Source organism: Perognathus longimembris, chromosome 2, assembly GCF_023159225.1.
Source record: "Perognathus longimembris pacificus isolate PPM17 chromosome 2, ASM2315922v1, whole genome shotgun sequence".
NCBI classification, from domain to species: Eukaryota; Metazoa; Chordata; class Mammalia; order Rodentia; family Heteromyidae; genus Perognathus; species Perognathus longimembris.
In genome coordinates this window covers 108976823-108993055 of record NC_063162.1, presented here as the reverse complement: position 1 = coordinate 108993055, position 16233 = coordinate 108976823, and the positions used below count along the sequence as shown (strand labels likewise).

Sequence of the window (16233 nt, the reverse complement as noted above, 5' to 3'; positions counted from 1 at the left end):
CCCCGGAATGGCTACAAAAACAAAAAGCACTGAAATTGCTTGTGATTTAACAATTCCTCAGAAAGCTATCTGTATCTTGTCAAATTTACTAAGAGTGGAAAAATAGATTTCTGGATTTAAGAAACTAAGTACAAATTATGTTTAAAATTATTCATTTGATTGCTTTATTATGATCCAAATGTAGAAAAGGATTGTTGACTTCTGTTACAAAAATTGAGAAAATGATTAATGTTTTATATTCTAATTTAATATTTTAACTTGTTGGATAACACTAGTTTGTCATGTTTTATTATGAATAGTAGCAAATATGCAAACACTGTCTTTTAAATTTTTTATTAAGTTTATTATTCCATAAACCTCTTAATCAATGTTGCCTATATCCTTTCAATTTAACATGCACGTGTGCGCGTGCACACACACACTAGGTGTTTGATGTACAGAAGCAAAATTATGTCATAAAAATGAATTTTATGGACTAAGTTGTAGATTATTATCAGAATACTTGCCCAGTGTTTGTGAACTCCAAAGCTTGATCCTCAGCATTGTCGAAACCAAAAACCAAAATGAAAAAGTGAAAGCAAAACAACAACAAAAGCTGTGGATTTGGTATGTTTTTCTTTACCTTGCAAATTTAAGTACCTTACTTCTTTAATGTTCTTTCTTTGTCAGCAAGTTATGGGAAATAATATCTACTCTGTGTTGTAATAAATAAGACATATGACAGTAAGGTTCTGAACACAGTCCCTGGCATTGAGTAACAGTTCTGTAAATGTTATTGAGGTGAGGGTGAAAATGTGGATAATTAAAAAAAAAATCATATTTTCTACCCTATGGAAGAAATATTCTATATTCACGAAGTTTTCCAACTCTGGGCTTCTTTTCCCTAGTGGATTTAATGTTTGCCTAACCTTCAATGAAACTGTCTAATTAGCTTCTTATCATGTCATCAGAATGTCAATAGTGGCTTAATAGTAATATGTCTGTCATGTATGAATATTTGCCCTTATATATTCTCAAATGTGGAAATATTTGAGTTTTGCCCAACATTTCATAGTCCTATTTCATTATTAATGTTTTCAGGAAATAATGTTTTCCAAATTTTTGAATTAACTTTTAAGATTGTATCCTGATAAGTTCTGTATCCTTCATACACACTATATATTTATATACACACATATATGTGCATGAATAATAAAATCAAATTTTCTTTGAACAATTAGTACGTACTAAAAACCCCCACAAATGATTCAAATATAAAATATGTCAGCAAATGGAGGAGAAGTGAGATGAATGTAGCCAAAATATTTATGCCCATGCATGAAAAGGGAACAGTGAAGCTTGTTGAAACTGTTTCCAAAGGGAGGAAAAGGAGAATGATCAAGGCATGACTCTGCTTAAGGAACGTTGTATGCATATATGGACGTAACAAAATGAAACGCCTTTGGACAACTAAGTCATGCTCATAAAATAAAAATGTGGAAGAAAATGTCATCATTTGTATACTTAGTGTGTTCTGCAATTTTACTTCACACACATAACAGAATAAATGCATAATAGAATATATCATTTATTTGTTTATAAGGGTAGTGATGAGAAATATTCTATATGGATAGAATATAAGCAGGTACTCCAGTCTCACTGTCAGTCCCCATTCACCCTTCCTTGCCTTGCTATGTGCTTGTAGAATCATTGCTACACTGTCCTCTGTCACTGTCACTTTAAGGGTCTGCTAGCTGACGTGAAATGTTTTAAATGCAAATTATCAGCGTGATTTCTACTCATGGCATTGTGCAAGTAAAGCGTTTCCATTACCTGTATTTCCTTTTCTTCTTTTTATTCCTCTTTGAAATTTGTCTAGAATGATTTAGAAGATGTTATTACAGATTAGTGGTGTGGCTCAAGTGGAAGAGCACCGGCATGAACAAAAAAGCCAAAGTATAAGGACCCTGGGTTCAAACCCCAAAACCAGAACAAAATCAGTAATAATAATATGTTATAAAATAGTTCTACCCTTCATAGAAAATTCCACAGATAAATGTGAGTACATGTGAAGGTGATGATAACTATGCCAAACTATTTTTTTCTAGAGATACATTGACAAAGGAAACAGGACATACACATGGACACCAGTCAATGGCACAGACTACAGGTAATTCATCATATCAAAGAGTTTATTGTCTTTTTAACCTCAGTAGCCAATTTTAGAAGTTGAATATTGTCTTTGCATTTTCATAGACTATTTTCAATACAATATTCACTATATAACATAAAAGTGTATTAGAAGCGAGGTACTTGTTAATCATGCCTGTAATCCTAGCTACTCAGAGACTGAGCTCTGAGGATTGAGGTTCAATTCAGCCTTAGTAGCAAAGACTGTGAAACTCTTATTTTGAATTAACTACTAAAAGAGCTTCACATGGTATGATGGATCAGAATGTAGAGCCAAAGAAACTCAGGGATAGAAACCAGGCCCTGAGTTCAAGCCCCAGGACCGGCAAAGATAGAAAAAATACAAGAGTGTTATTTACAGGACAGAAATATTGAAAAAAGGTAGCAATATTAAATTTAGGAACAAAAATAAATATGACATAAATCTGAATGCTTTTAATGTTTACCTAAATAACATAGACATATCTTCATAATAATTTGAACTTATTACTTCCTCTGACTTCTTTTATGTTTTAAACTTAAGTCACTTTTAAACCATGTAACTTACATTACATTTGAGTTGCAAATCAACATAAAGCTAAAGTATATTTCTTTACCATGGTATCTTACATAAAATGTTTAGTTACTCTAGTTTACCCTCACCAAATAGTGGTTCAGTGATGTCCATTTACCTTTCATTGGCTGGGCCTTGGAAAACTGAACAGCCCTAATATTTAAATAAACTTTTCAAAATAGGTTTTCTTCAATTTTTTAGCCTTCTCTTTCCTTTCTTGACTACCAAGAAATCATATTTTCATAACCTTGATGTTCATATGAATGTAAGCTAAGTTTTTATAATCTCTCTTTCTTTAAATTCTCCTATATTCACATTGATCAATGTTGCTCAAACTTTTGCCCCTCAAATTTTCTATGAATTCCATCCAGTGAACCACATCGTGATCTTTACCATGTCTTATAAACCCTGCTACTGCTTAGCCTCCAGAATCTCTGAACCTGAAATCATCTCTCTCTAAAATGATGTTTTCTAAGTCGTTATATATGCATACCCTCACCTTCTTCATGTTTTTATGTGATTTTAGTCTTCTTATAAATGCCATTTCTCACAATCTTATTGAAGAAGTAAATGTCTCACTACTCTCCCTGTCTCTCTCCTCTACTTTGTATTTTCAATAACACTAATCACAATTTGTCATTGTACCCTACCCATCCACACACATCACCTTTATAGAGATTTAGTTGTACTATTTATCATTTGTTTTCTTTCACTAGTAAATATTAAGAGAGCAAGGGATGTTTCCTGCTTCATTTATGTCTGAATTACCAGCTTTTAAGAATTAGCAAATTCTAACATGTAGTAGGACCGCTACAAAACTGTATAGAATTGAAAGTGTTTAATTTTAAGAATTTGAAGAAATTTTTTTCTCAAATTTTTATTATCAAACTGATGTACAGAGAGGTTACAGTATCATACGTTGGGCATTGGATACATTTCTTGTACTGTTTGTTGCCTTGTCCCTCATGCCCCCCTCCCAAGAATTTGAAGAAATTTTATATTGAAGGAGTTTTTAATCTGCCTGGCTTGTCAAATCATATAATGGTTTCTGAAACTTTGGCAAAACTTTAGGCTCTACATGAGATGACTATTATTGAAATGGATAGATCCTTTTTCTCTTGCTCCTTCCTGACTCCGCAGAGTGCACACATAGCCTTCTGGGGGAGAGAGGACTAGAATGCTGGGGACACCTGCACTGTGCTGTACCACAGAACTGGTCTCCTCTTGTTGCTGGAATGGCAAATATAGAAAGAAGAGATGGTAATGTGTTGACATCATGCTACATATGGTACTTCTTCACTTTCCTCAGTTCTAGGATTTAGTTAGAAATACCAGGAGGACTATTGTAATTATTCATCATATTCACATCTACGAAATCTTATCTCTTTTACATAGGCATTTCTGTACATTTCCACAGTCTTGTGAATATCCTCTTTTTGTAATTATTATCACCTTTAGTATTGTCCATTTTTGGACACACCTGTCAAAACATATGAAGAAAAAGTCTGAGAACCTTTACTTTTTAAAGATGATTTGATTATTTAAATAAAAAGTATTGTGCTCATTGTGTTGCTCAGATGAAGAAAATCCTGCATCCTTTAGCCTTAACAAATGAGGCAGGTATAAGATGATTCTTTTGATATCATAATGTCATTTTGGGGCTCTTTAAAGCACTCCATTATATTTTGAATGTGTTTTTAATTGTCTTCAATTACATTATTAAACTCTAACCCTTTTATGTTCAAAATGATATCCATGGTGTTGCCATGGTTGTTGTAGTGTTGTTGGTTTTTTTAGTTAATATTTCTCCTTATTAACAGACATTAGTACTTCCAAAGCTTATATACACATCACCCAATCCTAGCCCAGTCTGTCTGCCCTGTTATTTCTGGTAATTCCCTTGATGCATATTTCAGTTGTTTTCTGAAGAAATCCACCTTCCTCACATCATATACTTGCCTCACACCTTCCCTTCCCAAGTCACTAGCTTTAAAATTCCTAAATTTATTCTATTCCTATTATGATTATTTCCTTGAATCTCTTGACAAGTATCTTCATGAAAGTAATTTGGGGCAAAATTTCACATTTAACCTGAAGAAGAATTTATTTAGACCGGCTGAATGAGATATCAAATTTCAGACATCTAGTTTTTGTCATCTAAAACTTTTTTTTGGCCAGTCCTGGGCCTTGGACTCAGGGCCTGAGCACTGTTCCTGGCTTCGTTTTGCTCAAGGCTAGCACTCTGCCGCTTGAGCCACAGCGCCACTTCTGGCCATTTTCTGTATATGTGGTGCTGGGGAATTGAACCCAGGGCCTCATGTATAAGAGGCAAGCACTCTTGCCACTAGGCCATATCCCCAGCCTGTCATCTAAAACTTTGATCAAGCTTGGGTACTGTATTTTTTAAATACTGTAACAAATCATTTGATTGATTTTTTTCTCTCTCTCTTTGAATGATTGAAATAAATAACAGAGTTGAAAATTAGAATATATCTCATTTAACATAGTTAATATACTTATGTGAGTCACAAAACATCATATGGACTCAAAACATCCAACCATCAAACTAAAGTCACTCACTTTTATTACCCTGTGTCTCTCGATTTTGGTATTCCCTTCCAATTTCTTGGTTCTAATACCAGTATACCCGGTTTCCAATATACTCAGATAAGATACAGAGGTAGTGTAGGTAAAAAAGACAAACAACTGCAAAAGCAATACTTGCAAACTGGTGAAAATGAACTGAACAACTGAACAACTCATGGGGGGGGAGGGAAAGGGAGGGGGGGAATGAGGGATGAGGTAACAAACAGTACAAGAAATGTATCCAATGCCTAATGTATGAAACTGTAACCTCTCTGTAATTGATAATAAAAATATATATAATAAAAAAAGTCACTCACTTGATTACAGTTGCTTCTAATAGAAAATAGGAAATCAGTCTTCATCTATTGGTTTTATATGTAGAGAAGAGGCAGTGTTTCATATGAGAAAATGCTAGTATTGATTCTTATTTGGTAATATATGAGAGAAACAACTGTAGGCTTTAGTTGAAAAATAAGTATAGCTGTTTTTCTTTACAATGGTTGTGGCAATGAATAGTATCAGTCTTACAGTCCAGGGCAATGTGACTTTGATATTCCAATCTTCCACACTCTGCGTATGTGTGTGTGTGTGTGTGTGTGTGTGTGTGTGTGTGTGTGTGTGTGTGTCTGTGATACATGAGATGTAACCCAAGGTTTCACAGTGACAGTGTCTCAGTCACATAGTAGAATGTTATTCATTTTAATTATAAGTTTCTCTTAGCAATAAATGGTGATGGAACAATAAAAATGTTCTAATTTCCCTTGAGAGAAATTTATAGAAGACAGTCTTCAAATGCTCAGTAATTCTGTTCTCCATTTTATAAATGGCAAGTGAATCGTGAAAGGTCATCTTGCTTTCAGACTGATTGCATTGCTTACTTTAATTTTTATTTCTGCTTCCACTTGAAGTTATCAATAAAATGAATGCAGAAGTTTTCATTAACTCCACATAACATTTTATTTCCCTGACCTTTTCCCATAAAGAAAATCTATGAATTGCTTAATGATGGTAAAGGATTTGGGAATTTTAGGTAACAAGCTTCGAATCATTGTACTGTCTTTTCTGCATAATTAAATTTTATCAAGTAAACCTTGTCTTTCCTCTCATCATTGTAATTACTTTTAACACTTATATTCCTAAAAAGGAAAATCTGAAAATGTATAATCTATCTTAGTCCATATTGTCCATAAATAACATACGGTGAGTCTATATGTTAGATGTCTGTCCTCAAAGCTGGGGACACACAGATTTGAATGATTTAACTGCTCTACAAAATATCTAAGAACACCCAAGGGCCTAGAAATATACATTTTCCCCCTAAACTACTAGTATTTAGGATAAAGTGAGTGAGTGTCCCAGTCACATAAACGGTGATGTCTAGGATCTTTTTGTAAGAAGTTGTATTGGACATCTTAGAGCTGTGGTCATATTTTTCACCCAGAGCTCAGTAGTTTTATTCTATTTTCAGGGTAGTAAAGGTCATTTGCAATGCAACTGAAAATGAAGAGATGGGAAAATTAATTGTTTCTCACTTCAGTTTTGGCCATTGTGAATGATTACATATTCTATATTACATATTATATATGTGTATGCATACAGTTAGATTAGTGGGGACTACTTTGTAGTTTAACAGTTATAAACATCATGTCTTATTAATTAGACATTTCTATATATATATATATATAAGGTTATCTGCTTCACAGTTTTTTATTTTGACCAATTATTAATGTTAGGTATGACAACAGGCATATTTAATGTTCTTTGTTTTCTAACCTCTCCTGAGTTTGTTCTAAGATTTGCACTCAAACCCTCTTCCATTTAGGACATCTACCATGAGATAGATCTACTTAATTGTATGAGATATTCACAGTAAATCATTTGTATAACTAGTCTTGGAATTGTGTGAGAGGCAATGAAACAAACAGATAATCCCTACACTAATGCTATGAAAATACCTGAATTTGCCCATCAGCAGACATTAGGGAACTTGACTAAGGATCAGTGCTCTAAAATACCTGGTATTTAATTCCTCAAAAGAATACATTCCCAATTTCTGTTTGCAAGTGTAATACTAACAATAATAATTCTTCTGTTTGTGATTTTTTAAAAATATATAGACCATATATTAATGAGAGAGTATCCAAAGTGGTATGACATGTTTGTTTAAATATATATTTCTAGTGGTATTCTTTTTTGACAAAATTAGTACTATAAAATATACAGGATGATAATAGGGAACCTCAAGCTTTCCTTAGCTGACTTATGATTGCTTTAGGTAGCTTATTTTCCATATGTCTCTTGATTTTCTACCCTTTAGACTGCTGAACATGGCAAGAACATAATTAAGTACTCTATTTGTGGAAGGCATTTTCTTGTCAAAGTAATATGTCCTTTTCTTCCTATAAGGCAGACCTTTGGACTTTCCCATGATCTTGATGTGTCTTTTTTTAAGTTATGTTTCATTTTTGTTTGTTTGTGTTTATGCTTCTCTTGTTTCTATTGCAGTTTGGCCTTGGTATTACCAACCTACAGTTTTTACTATATAAAAGCCAAAATAGAAGAGACAATAACTCAGGCCAGATGTAAGTACTGTGAAAGCAATTTCAGGGTCTCTTTGTCATCTCAGTCTCAGATGTTTAAATACGTATAGATTTTGGAATACCCAAGGCTTACACATTTTAGTAGGTGCTATTAACAAATCTACAGCAATGATTCTAACCCATTCCAAACATGCAAGGAACAAGAAATATTCTACATGGATAGAATATAAGCAGGTACTCCAGTCTCACTGGCAGTCCCCAATCACCCTTCCCTGCCTTGCTATGTGCTTGTAGAATCATTGCAACACTGTCCTCTGTCGCTGTCACTTTAAGGGTCTGCTAGCTGACGTGAAATGTTTTAAATGCAAATTATCAGCGTGATTTCTACTCATGGCATTGTGCAAGTAAAGCTTTTCCATTACTTATCTTTCCTTTTCTTCTTTTTATTCTTCTTTGTGCATTTGGCCAGAATAATATCATGCTTGGCAATTAACTTCTTTCCATAGTCAAATTAATGTCAGTCACTCAAATGGATTAGCTTTTTTTTTTTTAAAGCATCACTTGGAATGTGGAGTCATTATTAAAACAAGAGTGCATATTTCAAGCCATTCTTAATACTTATTTTGTTTGGGGTAACAAGATTAAGTACAGTGAAATGACCATCATATCCTTTGTATTAAAGGATATTAAATTAATAGTCTAAAATTTTTTTGTTAGGGTTAAATTAAGAATCCAAATTTGATGTGTTTTTTTACATTTGACTTCACAGTAAACTAGTTTCTTTCATTTTTGTCAGTTTTTTAATTGTTATGCAGTTGTAGTGTTCCTAACATAATATAAACAATGAATCTATATTTGCACTTTCACATAGTAGATATGATGGTCCTTTAACAAGCAGCAATTTTGCATGAGCTCATACTTTACTTGGTAAAGAAGGGGCTGAGTAGTGACTCTCTGGTAATTGGTAAGTGATTGTTAGTTCATAGGCTGATGTCATTAGTATTTTACCTACCTTAGCTGCTTTGCCAAACATATCTTTGAAATAGCCTCAGTACTGAGGGTAATCTAGTAAAATCGACAGACATACCTCCCAGCCTTCAAAATTGTGTGTCTTTCTTTCCAGACTACAGCTGTACATAAATGAACCTTTAATCTATGCACAATATTTTTATTCAAGAAAGGCATTGAATAAAATATTGTTTGTGACCCCCTTTGCTTTACCCTCTTTTTTTTTTGTTTCCCTGCTTTCTCTTTCTGATGGATTTACAGCAAAAAAGGGGAAAATGAAGGGCAAGTATTTTCTTGTTGCTCAATTTCTTTCTGTTTAGTATATTTGACATTTCCACTGATATTTTCATTCCTATTGGATCTACCCTCTGTGCTTCTTATTTTATGGGTTTTCCACCATGAGCACTCAAACATAAGTAACAAAAATGAGGGGAAAGTATACTTGTGTTTTAATATACAAGTCAATATCATAATAGTACTGTATTCTTTCCTATTGATACTTTGAATGTAATACCTAATGTTTCATAATATTAATCTACTTTGTAAACTAATATTTGTACAAATAGTAAATGGACAGAATTTTGTCAAGTATATCTGTTGAAATAATGATGTTAATCCATAATATAATTATGGGCCTTTGTAGTTCTTTATTTTCAGTTTCTAGTTTAGGATTTAAGTAGTCTAGTTTTAATTTTTCTTACTAGGTACTGTTTCCAATGTCTTCATATTGTCATACACTCTCTTAGTTGATATATTATGTATTGATCATCTAATAGTATAACAATGTCTTCACAGATTCAGAAACCCTGAAACCAGATAATTTTGAAGAATCTGGCTACACATTTTTAGCACCAAGGTTGGTTTGGTTTGTTGTTCTTTGTTGTAACTTGAATTTCTGGGTAAAGTCTTCAAAAAAAAAGTTGTCAATTCATATAAGGCTGCCCTTGGTTAGTTCTATGTCAGAATATGAAATCAAAGTGAAGATGAATTTATAGCAGGTTAATAAAGTGGCTATATATTCTTAGAAATATTTGCTGAACTCTGTGTACCCTACATTGTGCTAAGTTATTTTTGAAATGATAAGTGAGACATATCTTAGCTTTGGCCTTGTGGAACACACACACACACACAGGAAATTGGTATATTTGCAATTGATTGTATGTGAACACACTCACATAAATATAGCCTATGTAATGTATGTTTGTATTTATATGCACAAAAAGGTATACATAAATATGTGAATATATGTGTGCATGTGTGTATTTATGCACATGTCTGGAATGTTTAATTTCATAATATTTAATCTTACAGTCTCATAATTTTTTTTTTTTTTTTTGGCCAGTCCTGGGCCTTGGACTCAGGGCCTGAGCACTGTCCCTGGCTTCTTCCCACTCAAGGCTAGCACTCTGCCACTTGAGCCACAGCGCCGCTTCTGGCCGTTTTCTGTATATGTGGTGCTGGGGAATCGAACCTAGGGCCTCGTGTATCCGAGGCAGGCACTCTTGCCACTAGGCTATATCCCCAGCCCCATCATAATGTTTAATCTCAATAATAACCTATGCTTCTATAAACATATATTTTATTTTATTTTTTGTCACTTTTATGTGAGTTCTGGGGCTTGAATTCAGGACCTGCAGACAGTCCATAAGCTTTTTGCTCAAGGCTAGCACTCACTCTACCATTTTATCCACAGCTCCCACATTTTTTTTTTTTTTTTTTGCCAGTCCTGGGGCTTGAACTCTGGGCCCAAGCACTGTCCCTGGCTTCTTTTTTGCTCAAGGCTAGCACTCTGTCACTTGAACCACAGTGCCACTACTGGCCGTTTTCTATATATGTGGTGCTGAGAAATCGAACCCAGGGCTTCATGTATAGGAGGCAAGCACTCTTCCCACCTATGCCATACTCCCAGCCCCGGGTTTTTTGTTTTGTTTTGTTTGTTTGGTGGTTTAATGGGGATAACAGTCTCACAGCTTTCCTGGCCAGTTGTTGAGTCTCATACTCCTGGATGGCTATGGTTATAGGCATGAGCCAGTGGCACTGGTTTAAAAATACTTTTTAATATAATTTGTTGTTTCACATACTTTTACATAGTAACACTCTCCTTACTTAATTCTATTCTCTGATTTAGTCTCATTTCTCCACTGCTAATATAATTTTTAGCTTAGTTCTATGGTCTTAAAATTTTCTGAAAATATTCAGAACTTCAGTGTTTATTTTTGTTTATTTCCTCAACTGTTGACCAAACTGCCTAGCAGTTTGTGTTAAAATGAACATAATTACTGTATAAATTATTCCATTAAAGCTTTTGTTAGTTTTTCATATGTTTAATACAGAAATTACTCCTTAGAACCTAAAGAGAACTTACAAATGTTGTTCTTAGTAACCTTATTTATGCAAAGGCAAATTTCTGAATTCTGATTCATATTTTCTAAGTGTCCCAAAACAAACTCAAGTGATTGAAAGCAGAGAATAACTTGTCTGTATTAAGTTTTCTACAAGTTAGGAATGCAAACTATTTGCGAACGCATAAAACTATGCCACATTCTCCCAAGATTGTAAATATACTAATTCTCAATAAGAAAAAGCTGGCATAGTACTTTATATACATGTGTGAATGTAGAACACTGAGCTATACTTAACTGTTGTTCTAAGAAGGAGGATTAGGGAGGCTGAAGGAGATGAGATCGATGTAGCACATTCTAAACATGAGTGGCAGTGTCATAAAGAACACTCCCAGGTACTAATAAAAAAAAATCTCAGTAAAATAAGTATGTTAACATATAACAAGTAAAATATATTTTAGTGATTATTTTGCATTTGCTTCAATCTCTTTATGAACATTATGAAATCTTTATAATTGATAACAGTTTAATAAGTACGACACAACCTAATATGTATTGAGCACTAACTGTCCAGATATTGAGCATTTCATATACATTACTTGTAATTACCTCACTCACTCTTGGCATATGAGTCTGCTTTTGTAGAGATGAGGAAATTGATAAGTTGATATAAGCAAGAAGTTCATGCAAAGCCATCAAAAATAATAAAAAAATAAGTGCTTCTAATATTCTACTTTCCCTGGAAACATCCTAATATCATAAAATATGTTTTTCTTTTTCAGAGAATACTGCAGTGACCTTAAACTATCAGACAATAACACTGAATTTCTTTCAAATTTCAATGAGTTTATTGATAGAAAAACACCAAACAATCCATCATGTAAGTGTGCATTAATTTTTAATAATTGCCTAATGGTTTCTGTTTCCATAACTATTAAATCTTTGTTCATATGATCTTCTCAAATAATATGATATTCATATTGGTAAACAAGTGTGCTGGCTTTTTTATCTTATGGATTATAATGGTAAGCTGTAACCATCTGATCCTACATTTTATATATTAAAGATTTCATTTGTTCTTAATTGAGATTCAAATTTTGAATGTAAAGTAATAGATACTTGTATGACGTTAAATGCAAATAGATTATTCTCACCATAGCTCCTTTCAAATTTAGGAAACTGAATTTTAAATGATCATTTCAAGACTTCTCATTGCATTGCTCCAGTTATATAGAGAAAAGCAAATATATTGTGTATATTTATTTATATCTTCCAATTTATATGAGTTTTATGTGGATAAAATGCTAGACAAAACATAAATAATATCATCCAATCATCTTTCTGTTTGAGCTGCTTTGATCACAGTGCACTTTATATCGTTTTTTGTTTTGTTTTGTTGCCAGTCCTGTGGCTTGAAATCAGGGCTTGGGCACTGTCCCTGAGCTTCTTTTGGTCAAAGCTAGTGCTCTACCACTTGAGCCACAGCACCACTTGTAGCTTTTTCTGTGTATGTGGTAGTGAGGAATCGAACCCAGGACTTCATGCATGATAGTCAAGCACTCTGCCAGTAAGCCACCTTTCCAGCCCTGAACTTTATATCTTAAAACTGCAATCAAAGAAGCAAATCATGTAAGAATATTGCAAATTAGATATGATTGTCAAATATCCAATTTAATTGGCTATAAAAATTATGAAATAATTGAATTCTCCTTTCCAAGACAAGTTTATCCTAATTATTTCTCATGACATATAAAATAAAACTACAGAATACAAAACATATTCACATTTTCACACTGTCTCTTGTTACTAAAGAAGTATAGGTATGTTTAAATGAGATGCTTTAGGTCAAATCTATACTTACCTGTTCTGTTCCTTCATTCACCATATGCTTTTCCTCTCCATACGCTCAGTAGAAAATAGTGGAGATGACCATGTATATAATCAAGTGAAGAGCTAGAAATTGTAATACAGAGCCTGCATCTGTAAAAAAAAAAATATATATATATATATATATATATTCCTTGGACACAGTTAAATATTATAGGTCTTTCTCCACATTATTTTGATCTTTTATATTTAAATAATATATGAAAGTATGTTAAAAGTAGTACTGGTGATTAAAATCTGTGATCTAAATATTTTAAGGAATATGGTCATGTTTAATTTGGTTTGCAAAAGAACTTGTACTCAATCTACTAGTAAACTACAATTCTCACTGAAGTATAAATGAACTTAATTTACTAACTTAATTTTTGAAAATCATAATGACATTCATTTCATTACTGTTCAAATTTTTGAAATATGTGTGTATAACTGGAAATATCCCCCTTTCTATATTAGGTAATACAGACTTGATTAATAGAGTCTTGCTGGATGCAGGCTTTACAAATGAACTTGTCCAAAATTACTGGAGTAAGCAGAAAAACATGTGAGTATGTGTCCCTATTAATAAAAAAATATATGTTCAACATTTCATTTTAGCCGTTCCCTGGGAAATTTTGGATAATAGGCTTCATAAATTAAAATTCTGTGATTTGCCTTTAATAATAATTTCTCAGGAAAATGATTTTACAATTGCTGACAATTTTCATTTTCAGTTAAGAGTACATTCAGCATTAATGTCTGTCATTACTCAACTTTAATATTAGTGTGAGTAAACTAAACTTAGTGACTATTTACTTGGCTTTATAGTAGCATCTCACATACATATTCTTAAGAAGACATCCTCTTCTCCACTCAGTTTCCAGTCAGTCACTAAATGCTGTTTCTCCTTACAATGTTTTCTTGTTCATAACACCTGAAAAATCCCATTTTAAGAGTTCATAAAAATGGGTTATTATGTCTTTATTGCCCCTAGTCTATTCTCTGTATGAAGCATATCACCCACAATTTTCTAAACTGCACAACTGAATGTAACACTAGCACGGGACGCTGAACCAGGAGGATCCAGAACTCCAGGCCAGCCTGGACTAAATGCACAAGCAGTCCATTCTTTAGAAACTTGTATTTGAAATTCTCTGCTTTCTCTCCTTTTGCCTCGCTTATTCCTTTCATCAAACACCAACATTCTTCCCTAGTTTCCTTATTTGTCCTTTTTACACTGTAGATGATGTTGTCTTGTTTCTGTTGTAGTTCCTGCTAACTCTTACTTGACCTTCAAAATGCAGCTCATTGTTTTCTATTACATACGTTTCTTTAGTACACTCCCTCTGAATACTTACTATATAAATACATCAATTTTTAAAAACGTGACTTTGCATCTCCACCTTGATTACTTTAAGAACTTGTTCATTTTTCTGGAGGGGGGGCGTGTACCACCAGCACCTAACGTAATGTCGTAAGTTCAATTTAACTAAAACAAAACTTCCTTTTTGTATTCTGTTTCAGCAAGGGAGTGAAAGCACGCTTTGTAGTGACGGATGGTGGGATTACCAGAGTTTATCCCAAAGAGTAAGTTCAAACTACATGTAGAAATGAAAAATAAAGACACTCAAACAATTGTACCAGGAATCTGTACATTTTTATGTAAGACTTCATCTTCAGAGAAGCCAGTCGTTGTTAGTAGGTTAAATCCATTTGAAATATTTATATTAGCTAAATATTCTACTTTTCTGCCCGATGACATAATATCATTTTAATGGTAATGTTCCCAGTCATATATATATATGTATATATATGTATATATATACATATATATACATACATATATGTATACATACATACATGTATACATACATACATATATATGTATATATACATATATATACATATATATATGTGACAAAATATAAAAGGGTTTAAAACTGGCTCTTCTCCAGAAACACAACTAAACTAGTTCAGTGAGCATGATTGTAACCTACAGTGATGTTAGTGAGGCACTTACCATTTTCTTGGGTTATTCATGCATCTCTCTGTTTTTCATAAGAATTGTCTTGGGCTGGGGATATGGCCTAGTGGCAAGAGAGCTCGCCTCGTATACAGGAGGCCCTGGGTTTGATTCCCCAGCACCACATATACAGAAAATGGCCAGAAGTGGCGCTGTGGCTCATGTGGCAGAGTGCTAGCCTTGAGCAAAAATAAGCCAGGGACAGTGCTCAGGCCCTGAGTCCAAGCCCCAGGACTGGCCAAAAAAAAAAAAAAAAAAAAAAAAAAAAAGAATTATCTTTGCAATGAGCAGAGTAGTCATCGAAGGTTATTATTATTAATTAACTTATTAACTGACTTATCCATGATTTCCTGACAAGTAAATAATAGGGTAAAACTGGGAGTTAGGTTTATCTGATACTTAATACAATGCTATGTTTATATATTGCTTAGGAATACATGTCACTTCTACTATCAATCAACATTAACTCCATTATCCATAGTGGAGTTGTAGACACATTTCTCAACCTCAGTGTGTCCATGAGGAGAAAAGTAGGTTATCATATAGTTTAAAGAATACAAATTATGAACTATTTCCTCCTTAGGGCTGGAGAAAATTGGCAAGAAAACCCAGAAACATATGAAGAAAGCTTCTACAAAAGGAGCCTAGATAATGATAACTATGTTTTTACTGCTCCTGTCTTTAACAGTAAGTATTCATTCTCTAGAAGTCAGCTTTCTCAGTCCCTTTTTAAAACAAATCATTGCTACTGCTTGCACTCCCAAATCAATACATTTAATGTTCACTCGTCAGAAGCATCATTCATTATAAAGCATATGGTAGATGCAAAATATTAGGAAAATGGAAAAAAAATTAGTTGAAGAGGTTAAAATGGTTACACAGCCAGAAATCACCCAAGTATAGCTAGCATATCTAGCAAGCATACATAATAAGTAGAAACATATGTAGTTAATTCATCATATCACAGTTAATAAATTGAAAAATTGTTTAATGAATTAGGTAAGGTAGAACTAATTGATTAACTTCATTTTCTGTATTAATTAGGTAATTTAGCATGTATGAAAGTAAAAAAAAAAGCATTTTAAAATATTTTACCCAGTTCTTTCACCAAACTTTCCAATTTAATTCTTCCACATGTCTGAGCATAGG

General features: G+C 33.3%; 1 protein-coding gene across 4 annotated transcripts in view; it reads left to right on the top strand.

Moving 5' to 3' along the window:
• Cacna2d1 (calcium voltage-gated channel auxiliary subunit alpha2delta 1) overlaps positions 1 to 16233 on the top strand; it is a 368329-nt gene that overhangs the window by 330016 nt on the left and 22080 nt on the right. For all 4 annotated transcript variants that reach the window (XM_048339919.1, XM_048339918.1, XM_048339917.1 and 1 more), the window contains 7 exons: positions 2088 to 2149; positions 7814 to 7890; positions 9652 to 9712; positions 11981 to 12078; positions 13539 to 13626; positions 14586 to 14648; positions 15668 to 15771. In XM_048339919.1, the coding sequence (XP_048195876.1) occupies positions 2088 to 2149; positions 7814 to 7890; positions 9652 to 9712; positions 11981 to 12078; positions 13539 to 13626; positions 14586 to 14648; positions 15668 to 15771 (553 nt within the window). The remainder of the gene's footprint in view (positions 1 to 2087; positions 2150 to 7813; positions 7891 to 9651; positions 9713 to 11980; positions 12079 to 13538; positions 13627 to 14585; positions 14649 to 15667; positions 15772 to 16233) is intronic.